Here is a 15,307-nt window from a genome sequence, read left to right on the forward strand (position 1 = left end):
AAAATTTATATAAGTTGACAAATTAAGAAAAAACTGAACTATTTTGATGGGCTTATTTAAAGTTAATTTATGAATTTCAGGTGACAGTTTCAGTCTTACTGTTCAATAACACCTTTATTGCTAATCTTATTTTTGTTTGAACAAGATTGGTAAAAATCACAGTCCTACCTATATCAAACTCTGTCTCCCAAAGCTCAGGAATCATTACAGAGAAGGGGCAGAAAAATGGACCCGGCAGATGCTCAGACCTGGCAGATGACTACAAGAACACAGAGTTTTCCAGCCAGCTAGGCAGTTACTCGTATGAACTCACAGCAATAGTGACAGCATGCACAAGTCCCATGCAAGATCAAGACAAAATCCAGCATAGATATGGGGAAGTGGGTAAGAAACCCCAACCTTACCTGAGGAACTTTCAGTAACTGATGGCTGCTGGGAGGGGGAGAGTCAGTCTCTTTATTGTGACACTTGGTAGCTTAACCAGGCTCCAGTGATTGAACTCACATTGAAGAACATTTGGGCAGGAGGTAGTAAGTGGAGGTAAGGGAGAGGATCTAAATATGATCAAAATATATTGAATGAAAATTGAAAAAAATCAATAAAAGGGGGAAAATAATAAAAGAAAAAAATATCAGATTTTATTGAAAAAACATTTAGCCTTGCTTGCCTAAAATATTCAAAAACTTCCATAAAATATGATTCCATCTTATATTGGTAAATATATAAAAATTATGTGGGCCAGGCGTGGTGGTGCACGCCTTTAATCCCAGCACTTGGGTGGCAGAGGCAGGCGGATCTCTGTGAGTTCAAGGCCAGCCTGGTCTACATAGTGAGTTCCAGGACAGCTGAGGCTACAAGGAGACCCTGTCTCAAAAAGACAAAAAAAAATTATGTGATATTTTCTTCACAAATTTTGTAAAGAATGTGTTGTTATGATCAGCAAATTATACACATTTTTATCCTTAGTACATAATATGCAGCTGAGAAAATAACATACGTAATCTTAGAAAACCAAGAAGTCACTGACAGACTATGTGAGCCTCAAGCATATGACCTTTAACTTGAGCACTAATTTCTAGTTAGTACTTACGCTGATGTATACTGTCTAATGAATAGGAAAACTTTATTAACAACGTTTCACTTATTTTCATTATCACCATAAAACTGAGATATATTCAATGCTTCTAAATATTCTCTTGTTTCTAAAATAATTTGTTCCCTTCTGTTATGTTTCTGAGAAGAATCCCTCTTTATCAACTTTAACATGAAAATTCATTGCTTGCTTATATGAACTTACAGCAATGCACAAGACACATGCACACTCAAACAGACAAACCCAAGCATGGAACTGTGGAAATGGACCTCAAGTCCCAATCTTAGTTGAAGAACTATTAGGAAGCTTATTACTGTTGGGTGAGGAAGAGATGATCTTCTTTAAGGGAGTGACTCTAGATAGACTGACTAGACCCTAGGGGATGAACTTGCGCTGAGGATGAATTTGTACTGAGGGACATCTGGGGATAGTAACCTGACTCGATAGGCCTTAACATAAATAACAGAATGTATGAAATCCAGTGGGGGGGGACATGGGAGGGTACAGATGGGGAGGGGGTATACAGATGATTAAGATATTGTGTATGAAATGGTCAAAAATTCTATTAAAATATACAAAAAACTAAATGTATTCTTCCACTAGAAACAAAAATTTAAAATATTGTATATGGCCTGGCGCGGTGGCACACGCCTTTAATCCCAGCAGAGGCAAGCAGATCTCTGTGAGTTCAAGGCCAGCATGGTCTACATAGTGAGTTCAAGGACGGTTGGGGCTACAGGGAGACCCTGTCTCAAAAAGACCAAAAAAAAATACATATATATATATATATTATATGCCGTGTACAAATGATTTGGGGAACTGGAGGCTTACAACAATGTATTCAAGCCTCTTCCAGTGAGAAAAAAATGTGTGCTTTTATTTGTTAATGAATTCTGTACATATTCTACTCCACAAATTTTAGGTATTTTATAACGAAAACCAAAAAGGTTTGAAGATGGGATAAGTAGAAGTATTTCCTCTTTGAGTCACTTTGGTCATCTTGTAGTGTTTCACATTTCTTTAAGGAAAGGAGCTGCTGTAAAGAAAAACAAACAAACCAGTAACTGCCAGAGCCAAACGTTCTGCAAGCTGGCGGGGGAAGCCCCCCCCCCCCATCAGTGTTACTTAGAGAGTACTTACATATAAGAGGCCACAAGAGGGCAGTAGTGGGATCACACAATTGGCAGGTGGATGCAGCCTTCCCTCTGGGAAGCTAGACCCTGTAGCATTCAACACTTGACGTTGACATTTTAGAATGGAGACGTCAGTAATAACAATACATGCTAGATTGGTTTAGTTTGGAGATTGAATGAGACAATGAAATTGAAATTTATTTCTAAATTGTAAAATCTCACACAGTATAAAATAGTTTCCATAAATTTAAATTTTAATGAAATTAATAAGGTAATGAAATAATTTAAATTTAAATCTAACATCTATCAAACTCTTGCATAGGAGTCTGTTAAATAATTTGTTCAGGGTCACTGAGGTGGTAAAGTAAAGAACAGATTCTTGGATCTAAGCTGTCTGTGCAAGGGGTCTAATCAGGAGTTAGAAACCGTGGAGTAAGTTCAAAGGGAAACGTTAATGTACGAATTACAATAAGGAGAAGAGTGACAATAAGATATGAGAAAAAGGCTGCTAGACAATACCCGAGGTTAGACCTGGAAGGGCTCATACTCCACTGAAAGAGGTATGCTGCAGCTGTCACCAGGCAAACAGCTTCTCTGGTTTCACTAAACCCTGAGCAGGCCTGGAGTTCTAGACAAACCATAGGCAATCTTCCCAAGTGCAGGTCAGGAAGAAGACACAGGCTGTAAGAGTCCAAGTAAGAGCAGAGACACAAGGCCTTCAGAGCCAGGAGGGTTGGAAAGGGGCCACAGCTCCAGATGGACACTCCCATATAGATGGCCAGCTGGGTAGACTCAGGATATGTGCAGGTGGGAAGGTTATGGAAAGTCATCCTCATTCAAGGGGATGAAATGAGGCAGAGGACTCTCACACTGTGTCATAGCTGGGAAGCTGGTCATCAAATGGTCACACACCTCTAGCTGCTTGCTTCTTATCTCTTTTTCTCCAGCACCCTCTACCCAGAAAGCTTAATATTACTCATTTTTTAAAAGGAAATATTTAAAGAAATTCTGTTATTTAGCATAGAATGTGTGTGTGTGTAAGTGCATTTGGATCTGAGATAAGATACATTGATAACTGACACACTGACACACATACGCATACATAATACCATGGGGACTTGGAATTCACTTGTCAGATACATCAATTAAAAGGGAACTGCTGCTTACATTTCAGAACTTGCAAGGATCACATCTTCCACCAGGAGGCAGCACAGTCAAGCTTTAACTGAACTTGGTGGCATTAATGAAGTCAAGAATTACTTGAAAATCCTTTTTTTACAGTTTTAATATATGTAGTTTATTTATATATTTTATTTATTTATTACTTACATAAATAATTTATTGAGAATTTCATACATGTATATAAGGTGTTTTGATAAATTCATGCCCACTACCTCCGCTCCAACTCCTCCCATATCTCCCCATCACTTTTTTCTGATAACTTCATGTACTCTTTCTTCTTCTTTGATTTATTTATTTATTTTATGGGGCTTTTGGGCACTCTAACATTCCCCCCTCTGAAGAGATAGCCCTAAAATCTTTTAAGGATTAGATACAAGCTCCCTTAATACTTTTGACATTTTTGGCCTTTGGAACAGAGTATGTTGCTAAGAGGCCCTGGGACATTTTGACTTCTAGCCAAGAAACTGGCTACTTTTCTTTGGGGCCTTTGTGCCCTAATTGCCTAGCCAATTCCTACTTCCTATTCTTATCACCCCATCCTCTGAAGAAGTTACCCAAATTGCCAATAGGGAATTGGAGCACAGACTTCTCTGGCTTCTTCCATGCTGAACAGGGGTGCAGGGTGAGGCAATTGGAGTACCCCTTCAGTGGGTCTATATAAAAGATTCCCAAACTGCATAACTTTTAGCCCTAAGGGGAAAAGAAGGTCCTTGAATCGTGAATAGGAGATGTGAAGGGGAAGTAAAGGCAAGAGTAATTAGCATTATAAGTTCTAGACAGGGAACTAGAAAAAAGTCAGAACAGGGCAAATTTCAAATGTTCATATGAGAGTCCATTGGAATTTCTTGACAAGGTCTTCCAAAAGCATCCCTCTATTGGGTTCCTCCTCATTTTTCTTTTGTCTGCCAAGGCTGGACTCTAGAGTGATGGATTCAGGATTTGCTTTCAGGTATTTTGATAGCTGTTGGAGTAGTTAGAATCAGTGTCAGTTCCCTCTCAAAGGCTCCTAGATAGGGGGAGAAAACAAACATCCATTATTTTAGAACAATAGCTGGTTGTCTCCCTTGGCTACAGGTGGGCACTACAGTGTTGCAGACCAAGAAGGAATTACTTGACAATTCTTATTCAGTATCATTACTCTGAAGGGGCTCCTGAGTTCCTGACACTGGCAAGACTCACTTGATCCAAGAGTAAAAACGAGACAGCTGTGGCTACCTTCAGGAATAGATCTTTCTATATAGCTCAGACTCTCCAGAGTGGAATCACAGTTCAGTTGGAGAAAGGCTAAGACACATGAGCTTCTAGAAACTAGAATCATGACAGAGAGGATGCAGTCTAGATGCCAGCAGAGGGTACTGAAGGGCTTGAGTCAGAGCCTGGATCTAGAGCTCCGATTTCAGCTTCTCTGGAGACACAGAAGACATGCAACTCCCTGCCCAGGCCTTTCACAAAGTATAGGATGATGCAATTTCAGACATTGTACCCAGGTTGTTGAGAGCATGGGAAACTAGGAATTGCCTCATAATTATTCTGATTTTGGTGATAACTGGCCCCAAGGCTGAAGAACTCACTACATGTGCATAACAGCACCCAGGTAGGGCAAAAAGAGCACTCTGGAGAGATGGCTCAGTGGTTAAGAGTACTGGCTGCTCTTGCAGAGGACCTGGGTTCGATTCCCAGCACCCACATGGTGACTAACAACTCTGTAACTCCAGTTCTAGGGGGCTCTAACACCCTCTTCTGAGATCCATCGGCATTACATGAAACAGGTACATTTACATACATGCAGGCAATATACTCATACAATAAAAAAGTTAATAAATAAAATATTTATTTTTATATTATGCATGTGAGTGTTTTGCCTGCATGCATGTAACTACACCCATGCATGCAATACCTGTGGAGGCCAGAAGAGGGCAATGGAACCTTGGAACTTGAGTTACAAATTGCTGTTAATGCAGCAGCACATACAATACCCAGGCACCACAGCAGAGACATTGTCACTGAATTTGAATCCTCACCTGAAGCATCTTCATCTTCTCCAGGGCCTTCCCAAACCAGGGCCTGTGGGAGGGGCCCATGACAAGCAAACACCAATGATGCTTCTGGCGGTATCTAGACCAATAAAATTGAGCTCAGTACATGGTGGCGCAGTCCTTTGGTCCCAGCACTCAGGAGTCAGAGGCAGGCAGATCTCTGTGAGTTCAAGCCCAGCCTGGTTTACATAGTGAGTTCAGGTCAGCTGAGATTACAGGGAGACCCTGCCTCAAAAAGACAAAAAAAAAAAAAAAATTGAGTTGAGTAGACAAAGAAAAACAGATGCATGGAAACCTGGAAGGAACTGCCTTCCTGACAAAGGGACTAAATATATTAGCAACTTAACCTAAGTTACTCCATCTTGCTCAGGATAGCTATTTTAACAGTAACCTCTTTTCCACTTATGGGAAATATTTAAAAGGAGAAAGCAGCCTTGAGTTCTAAGAAGTAGCTCAGCCACAAACCAGTGGGATGTGCTAATATCAGACACTCCACATCTGGATAACTGCTTGTTTTTGCCTCTGTAACTCGCCTGCTACTTCAGGTCACCTTGACATGTAGCATGAGACCACCCTGTTATTCAGTGACCATCCGGTAACTGCTGATTTTGACTTCTCTTACTATACTTGTTATGACTAGGGAGGTGACTAATTTTAAAATTACAAAGTTGATTGCCAAGTTATATGACTCTATCACTTGTCTGTATAATGATTGGTTGTTGATTAATGGATTCAAAATTCTGCTGTTGTAGAAACCTGATTGGTTCACAAGTATCCTGTTTGAATAATATTTCTGTAATCCTATAAAAACTCTGACCCAACGATTGCTGCTGCATGTACTCCCGAGATAGACAGCCTGGCCAGTCGAAATAATAAACATTTACCTTGCTACTTTTCTTAAAGTGGTGCTGGTGATTTTGTATGAATTCCGATCTATAACAGGGACAAGTTTCTCTCTTCATGGATATTCCCTAAAACCTACAAAAACTCAACCTCAGAGCCTCTCCCCTGGAACAGACAGCCCTTCCCTTTCCAGTTCCATCCCTGGTTATCAGTCCCTGGAACTCTCAGAAGCCATGGAGAAAGTAATAGTCTGTATCTTGGCTTGGAGAGCAGCTGCCGCACAAATGTGTTTAATGTACTGAGCTATATTCTCAATGTGTGTTTATTGGAGTTCAACAGAACTGTCTTAAATGCATAACCGAGCTTTAAAAATGTCAAGGTCTGGGAACTGGAGAGATGGCTCAGTGGTTAAGAACAATGACTGTTCTTGCAGAAGACCCAGGTTCGAATCCCAGCACCTACATGGCAGCTAACAACTGTCTGTAACTCCAGTTCCAGGGGATCTGTGCCTTTTTCTGTCCTCCGCAGGCATTGCATGACACTGGTGCATTTACCTACATGCGGGTAGTACACGCATAAATATAAAATAAAATAAAAAATAAGAAGTAAAATATTTTAAATAAATAAATAAATAAACTAAAAATGTCAAGGTCAATTATTATGTATAAGAGCCATGGGTAGCAGTTAGCTCTGACAGATGCTTTGATAGGTGATAAAGTTATTTTAAACAATGTGGTAACTGGACTATGAACATACCGAAAAAGTAGTACAACACGTTAGGAAATTCAGAGCTGGGCCCAACAATCTATTTCTTCAAATCTATGAGGAAAGCTCAACTATTCCATCAATAATATTGTCTTAACTAGGCAACCACAGTGAGTTTAGGAACTCATCTTAGTTAAAAGAAGAACGCTCTCCTATACTAAGATGAGCTCATAGAGGGTTTAAACACTAAAAATATTATTCCTGAAGACAAACATTAGAGTATTTATCCATAGTTTCAAATTGAGGATCTGTGTTATAATTATGATGCAATGGGACTAAGGAGGTGGCTCAGCTATTTGGAGCACTGGCTGCTCTTGCAGAGGGCCTGAGTCCAGTTCCCACACCCACATGGTGCCTAACAGCCATCCTAATTCCAGTTCCAGAGGATCTGACATTCTCTTCTGACCTCCACAGGCATTGCACAATATGAGTACACTTACATATATATAGGCAATACACTCATATACATAAAATAAAAATAATAAATAAAATGTTTTAAATAATTATGATGCAACCATTAAAAAACTATATATTTTTAAATGTGTTGGACAGAAATTCACTTTTCTGTATGTAACTGAAAACAAGCAGAATAAAAAGTCCTAACATAATGAAAGAAATTTTGTATATCAATATAGTATGAGCACCATAAATCAATAGTAATATTAAAAATTATGTAAAATGCATAACCAGATATTTGAAAAAAATGTGGCTCTCTAAATATAATAAAATATAACAGAGATTACTTACTAACAAACTCAAATTAAATCACTTAAAGATACAGTTTTAACCTACCAAATTAGTGAAGAACAATGAATTTAATAATACATTCTGTTAACTCTGGAAGGATATTTTGGGAAAATATAGTTTATTTGTGGACAGATTAAATACATAATTATTAAGTAGACATCTGAGAAGAATAAATTTAAAAACTGGATATAAAAGTCTGGTCTTGTGGAGAGATATCTGAGCCAGTAATGAAGATGGTAGCCAGGCATGGTGGTTGCTCTAGTCTGCCTTCAATTGCTGTGACAAAACATTCTGACCAATACCAACTTGAGGAGGAAAGGGTTTATTTGGCCTACATCTCCTGGGTCACAGTTCATCACTGAGGAAGCCCAAGGTAAGAAGTCAGGACAGGAACCTGGAGGCAGGAGCTGAATGAAGTACAGGCCATAGAGGAACACTGCTTACTGGCTTGCCCTCCTGACCCATGCTCAACCTGCTTTCTTGTACAATACAAGACAACCTGCCCAGGGGTTGTGGGCCCACAACCCACAGTGGGCTATGCCCTCCCACATCACTCAAAACTCAAGAAAATACTCCACAGAAATGGCCACAGGCCAATCCAATGGAGGCAATTACTCAATTGGGGTTCCCTCAACTCAGGTGTGTCAAGTTGACACTAAAGCTATCCAGCATGATGGTGAAAGATCCCAGCACTCAGGAAGCAGAGTGATCCGCAATCTCTGTGAGACCGAGGTCAGCCTGGTCTACATAAAAAGTTCCAGGCCAGCTCTGGCTACAGAGAGATCCTGTCTCAAAAAGACCATAAAAAAGAGAGAAAATGGTGGGAATTCCAAGTTCTGTAAGAAAGTCTTTATGGTCATTGGTCTAAATAAGCCCATCAGGAGAATAATACAGATGATGGAGAGAGCCTAGGATAGTGGCATGGCGTAGGCTGGAGTCCGGAATTGGAAGAGAATGAGGACTGGGCCACAGGATCTGGAGCCTCTCTCCATGCTGTGGTCTGGTGTCTTACAAACCTGAAGAGCAGCCTACTGCCTAGAAGTTCCTGTCACTGTCTTCAAAGAGACTGGGGTAGAGGAAGGAAGGGACAGAGCAAAGCTGACCAAATTATCTTCTACCACCATATTAGGTGACAAAACTGAGCTAGTTTCAGAGTCTTTCATGTTCAAAGGGCTGAACTATACACTGGGAATATCGGAGGGAAACAAGGCTCCAGTTTTTTCCCACATAAAATCCACCGGTGGCTCCCATTGTCCACAGAATACAACCCAAGCTCTTTCTCAGCAGTTCGAGTCTTCGTCAATGCAGCCGCGTCCTCTGTCACTCAGTCCACCTCTCCTCACTCTCCGTGCTCATCTTGCTACCTGGGGAGCTTTGCCCCCAAGTGGTCCTTCTCCATCTCCTATTCCAAGAGTTTTTACATTTTCCAGGTCTGAAATGCCTTTTCACACGCAAGCTCATCCCCCACTTTCTGTCTTCTATTACGAAGACTCCGCTTAAGCATCGCTCTTTCCAAGAAGCATTTCTGACCTCAAACCTGGTGAGCTGTATGAATCCTGCTAATCATATACACCGCCCTTTAAAAAAAATTGTGTTGTACACTAAACAGTACACATTTGTGCTTTAGACTTGTGTTTTAGGTGGTGGAATGCTTGTGAACCAGTTTTTTTTTTCTCAAAAGAAACCAAGAACAGCCAGATACTTCAACCAGCAGGGGACAGGCAAGTCAGTCAGCTAGTCAGAGTCTTGAAGAGAGAATTATGATGTCACAGAAGAGGCGTAGAGATCAGAAGCTTTATACTTGAGGGGAAGGGGGCCACTTGATTCAGAAGACTCTGGCTTCTGATAGTCATGGACTCATTAGACCTCTGAGGAAGATCATCATCTGTCTATCTGCTGAAACCAGCAAGGAAAGAACAGTTAACAGAAGAAGTCAAGTACGGAAATGGTGAATTGAGAGGAGCCCGAGGAAGAAGTGTGTGGCCAGATCAGGTAACACATGGGAGTCCCATCTTGTGACCTTCTCTCTACGGCCTGTTACTTCACTCTACTGAGGCCCACATAATGTCATGCAATGTGTCAGATGTTAGAACAGTAACAAGCAAGATAATGAGGAAACTGACAGATTACAGGAAAAGTCAGTCATGGAACTGTTAACTGTCATGTAACCATGAAGTGCCAACATTTTAACCTTTAGTACAGGGAGCTGTAAGGAAATCCTTCTGGAGAAGGAACCCATGGGTAGTTCTGAAAGTTTATTCAAGTGAATGATATTTCTTGGAACATGCGGTTTGAATATTTAGAAATGGGGATGGAGACTGGAGAGAGATACTTAAGGCTGAAGAGCCTTTCAGAGATCTAAAAAGAGGTGAGCCCAGTCAGGAGCCATCTTCTCTGAGCCAGTCTACAAGCATGACAGAACAGTGGCTGGAGGTGAGGAAGACTGGTGGACAGAGGTCAAAGGGAAGGCAACCCCACTGGGACCCAATGAACTTAGATTCAGCTCAGTAGCAATCATCACTGAAACAGAGCAGTAGAAAAACCTAAAGTGTCTCTGGACCCACACCTAGGTATTGGACATTGGGGAGACTTCCTGGGTAGCTGCATTAGGGAGAGGGAGCACAGAGCTAGGGGAGATTTCCCCTAAGGGGAAAGCAGAGAGGGTCAAGGGGGCAGATTGGTTAGGCAGCAGTTGAAGTTTTAAAGATGGGAGGATTCAAAGCTTAACTATCCCGGATAAAAGGAGAATCACCTATCAGAAGGGGATGAGGTAACTGTGGGTTAATTGAAGGGTCACAGACTCCCTTCACCAGTTGCCAAGGAGACAAAGGCAGCAGAGCTGGCTTGGGATGGGAGCTCTGTCCAGACTGGTAAGATGCTGAGGGACCTGTTGTTGTCCTCCTCCCTAGTCCCTGGTGGATGAGACTGACCTATTCCCCATCTCTAACACTAGACACTTGTTCCTCCATATCCTACATAGGGGCAATGCTTGGTGGGAGAAGGGAGGTTCTGAGACTCAGAGCTCAGGGGCTCAAAGCACCAGGATAAGAACGCTACCATAGTCTGTCTAGACCTGGAGGGATAGATCCTAACAAGCTAGACTTCCGAGTGTCAGAGGCTCTGAACTGTCCTTTTGGGATACTCGCCTTCAGGTTAGAGAAGAGAAAGAAATAGAAGAAAAGACAAAGGAGAGAGACAGAGATGAGAAACAGCAGAGACCACACACAGAGAAAAGCCGGAGACAATAGAAGCCTTCCGCCTCTCTCTAAACTTGGTCTTAGGTCAGGGAGTGGATGCAGGAAACGAGAAGAAACACACACAGGGATTCCCCACAGGTACACACACCCCAAATCCACTGATTAAGGCTGCATGGGCTCCAGAGTATTTGCTCTGTGTGTACGTTTGCAGAAACATACACGTGCACACGCACACGCACACGCACTTCGAGTGAAGATGGTAGAGAGCAAGGCATTCTGGCCCTTTTTTTCCTCTGCTGATATGTCTCTGTTCCATTTTCTGTTTGTCTCCTCATCGCTGACTCCATCCATTCCAGTTCCCTCCCAGGCAAGCCAGGACATTACTGGGCAGACCTGCTGGCTCAGCTTCTTTGTGACAGCTCTTGTCCAGGAGGGAAGGACTGAACAGCTTATCCTACGCCCACCCCTTAGGAATGCTGGTCCGCACTCTTGCTCTAAAAGCAGAGGCAAGCAGAAGCTTCTTCCTGAAGGACAGAGTAAAGCCTGAAATAACTGGCAGGCACAGAGTCACAAGGAAATTAAAGCCAACACCCTCCTCCAGGAAGTCACTTTCACCTTTCAGGTGAAAATTGCCTCTGACCCCTTTCACAGCTGCACTTAGCCAGAAACTTGTGAAGGATTTAGGTACAGTGGTAGGAAGCTTGAGGAGTTAAGACTTCCTCCCATTTTTCTGCTGCTGCTGCTGCTGCTAGAGTCCAGGAGATTCAGAGCACCACGGGCCCTATGGGAGCCACCACCATTGTCTGTGCCCAGGAATGCAGTAGATCCTTGCTTGACATGTTCCAGGGCCTTCTTCCCACAGCGAAAGCCCAGAGTGAGGATCAGAAAGTTGAGAGTGGGGAGGAGGTGGGACAGGGCCACATCAGTTTGTCAATGGGCATCACTATCTCCACTGGCTGGAGGCATCAGTCCATAGTTTGGCCTGATGGGACATAGTTTGCCCTTCATGAATAGGGTTTAGGTCTAATCCCCAGATGCAAAACAGGTGCATCTACGAGGGTGGCAGCCATCCTCCAGGACAGTCAATGTCCTGGGTCTGCCATAAGTCACAAGAGTGGTTCTTAGAGCAAAGCAGGTCATCTTCCAGGTGTCTTAGTAACCCCCTAATTCAATAGCCCTGCACACTTTCAGGGCTTTCTGTACAGCTAGAGTAGCTCTTGGGAATTCTCTAGTGGGTTTTTAGTTTCTGTCCCCCAAATTCCTCCTATCTGTGCAACAGAACGAGGTTGCTAGAGTATTTGCAAAGGGCAGGGATAGGGTGAGGGTAGAGGGAGACTGAGGCTCAACAGAGCAGCTCCACACCCAGCTTCAAACCTCAGGAGAAAGTATGATTATCTCAGTTTGATCTAGCTAAACAGGCACTGTCACAAACCCCAAGTAACTTCCTTCCTTGTACCTGTGTCTACATATAATATTAGAGCATACACACATACACACACGTACAGACACAAGCATACACAGATGTACAAGCACATAGCAGTAGTTGGCTAAGTTTCAAAAGCTAGTTTGGATCAGAGGTTGTCCTTAAAAAGCCTGTGGCTGCTACAAGCTAGAGGGTAGCTAAAACTTGACTTCAGCAGTCACCGCTCTGACTCCAACACCCATCCCCCACACCTGTGTGATAGAGATCCGACAGGCCTGGCACTTTTCTAGCATGAGTGTGTGGTCTTGCTGAACCTTGCGTGGGTGCACAAGGCCATCCCCTGTCTCCTGCAATGACATCTCTACAGCTAGATGACAGCCCTGGTCTCTGCCTATGATTCCTGCTCACCGTTTGCCCTTCTGTCCTACTCCAGAAACTTGACAGTGGTTTTTATCAATATGTCACAGGAGATACAGAAAACACACAGCTCCGTGTGAGAAGTAGACTTAAGTGTCTTTGTAGGAAATCCTGGGTTTGCTAGGCAGAATGCAGATCAGTTGATAGAAACAAAGAATGGGTTTGGGTTTTTGCTATTCGCCAAAGAATCCAAAAATTGCAAACATGTTCAATGAGTGGGAGGCATCTACAAGATCCCTTTTCCTCATCCCTAACACCGCTCCCTCAGAGAGGAAGAAACAAAAGCCCAGACAGGTGAAGCCGTAGAATTAGGCGTTTTCACCACCTTTTTCTGTTTCTTCTGTAACCACGCAGCCACAGACGACAGCACATGTTCTGAGGTATTTGGAATGAGCTGCTGCCTTCAGAAAGGGTATGATGGTGGGTGGCTCTGGGAACCCTAACACACCAAGGTTCCTGGTGTGCACTGAGACCAGAACAATTGCATGACCTTGGGTGAGATGGAATCTATCAGTCCATTGACAAGCAGTTGAAGTACATGTCCGGACTTCAGTAGTCTCTGTATTTAAAGTGGGATAAAAATGCCCACCTCTTACACTGGCAGCGATCATTAGATGAGATAATGCTTATGTGACTGGTATCTGACTCAGAATTAGAATAAGAGTCACATTATTGCTCCCTAGACAAAAGATGTTATGCAAATGTATTACATATTCTTATCCTTCTATTCTTTATATGGAAAATGGTTACCTAGTAAGGAAGAAACACAGGGGTACATGAAGGCCAAGTTAGGGACTAGCTACGGTCTCTGAAGAGCCAGCCCTGTTTTCCCAGGGCATTACCCATCTCAATTTAGAGATCAAGGAAGGAGATAATTGAAACGAGCCTCCAGATTGCCTTGTCATAGAATATTCTTTTTTTCCTAGAACTTGCAACTATAAAGAAGATGAGTGACCAACAAAAAAACAACCCATGCTGCCCACCAAGCCCTCCATGCTGCCCACCAAAACCATGCTGTCCACAGACACCTCCTTCCTGCCCCAAGTCCCCATGCTGCCCCAAAGCCCCGTGCTGCCCCAAATCTCCATGCTCCCCGCAAAAGTGCACATGCTGCCTACAGAAATCCCCATGCTGCCCGAAGAAATGTTCGTGCTGCCCCCCAAATCCTCCGTGCTACATTCAAACCAACTGTTGCCCTGTGAAGAACAAGCCTGAGTCAGACTCTAATTCCTCAGGCCAAACTCAGGAGAAGAGCTCTCAAACCCAGCAGCCGCAGAGCACACAAAGCGGAGCCTGGTCAGCCTCTTGGGGCCAGAAGAAAAGCCAATAGACTGTTCCTGGCACCATGCCCATCCCTCAAAGGGTGTAGGATTGCTATGGGTCAGGGTAGAACTGGTTAAAGATGACCAACAAATCCACCCTGACCAACAAATCCACCCTACCGTAGGCTACTATGTCCACCCAACCAGAAATAGCAGGTAGAAAAGCCTAGAAAGATCTTTCCTAGTGATCCTGACATTTAGATAGCACAGAAATAAAAGAGCAACCAAAAGCAATTCCTCTTCTTTATTTACCTGTAAGCCAGTCTAGCACAGAGTTTTGAAGCATGTTAGGCGTATCCTAAGGGCCACAGAAAATTTCATCCTGATGCACATCACCTCTGCTTACCCAGAGAAAAGATAACTGATTCTTCTTGGGGTTTATTGTTTATTGGTTAGCTTTTTTGTTTTGTGAAATCAGGGATTTTTGACCAGGGCCTTGCACAAGCTAGGCAAACATTCTACCACTGAAGTATTTCTTCATATCTTGCTTTTAAAATGTTTACATATTTTTTTAAATTTTATTTTATGTGTATGAATATACCTGAGTGTGCAATATCTGTGGAGGCCAGAAAAGGGCCTCTGATCCCTTGACACTGAAGTTATGGATAGTTGTTAACTGCCATGGTGTTGGGAACAGAACCTAGGTCCTCTGCAAGAGCAGCCAGTGCTCTTAACCACTGAGCCACCTCTCCAGCCCTTGTTTCACTTTTAAAGTGAAAGTCCTATATCCCAAGAACTTTTTAGCTAAAAGGGAAGGGTGTATCACCCCCAAATCCCAATGCCTTCAAGTCCTTGGGTAGAACATTTAATTCCAGGCCAAACAAGCGCAAATAAGTCCACCAAACTGACTGTGCTGTCTTGGCTCAGTCTTTTAGCAGAGTTCGAGGTAGAGAAGTGCACACAGCATAGGCTGGTGGCAGGCAGTGAAGCCTCTGGCATCATGCTGCTCTGGGCTCAGAGTAGTCATCCTAGAACAAGTTGTTCAACCTCTAAGCTCTATTTCTTCATACATAAAAGGGTTTTATGAGCATAAAAGAGATAATTCATTGAAAGCGTGTAACCCTAGGGTCTGACACAAAGTAGATACACAACGCCTGGCTCTTCTCAAACTTCTTCTTGACACCAGGTCCCTATTTCCCTCCAAAAGGC

At 42.8% G+C, this 15,307-nt stretch overlaps 1 protein-coding gene across 1 annotated transcript in view; it reads left to right on the top strand.

Moving 5' to 3' along the window:
• Positions 1-14,166, top strand: part of Smcp (sperm mitochondria associated cysteine rich protein) — a 23,945-nt gene extending 9,779 nt beyond the window's left edge. Inside the window, exons 2-4 of the mRNA XM_008832975.1 lie at positions 9,060-9,229; positions 9,758-9,791; positions 13,763-14,166. Of these exons, the coding sequence (XP_008831197.1) occupies positions 9,060-9,229; positions 9,758-9,791; positions 13,763-14,166 (608 nt within the window). The remainder of the gene's footprint in view (positions 1-9,059; positions 9,230-9,757; positions 9,792-13,762) is intronic.
• Positions 14,167-15,307: the final 1,141 nt, after the last annotated feature.

This window comes from Nannospalax galili, unplaced genomic scaffold, assembly GCF_000622305.1.
Source record: "Nannospalax galili isolate Female #2095 unplaced genomic scaffold, S.galili_v1.0 scaffold416, whole genome shotgun sequence".
Lineage (NCBI taxonomy): Eukaryota > Metazoa > Chordata > Mammalia > Rodentia > Spalacidae > Nannospalax > Nannospalax galili.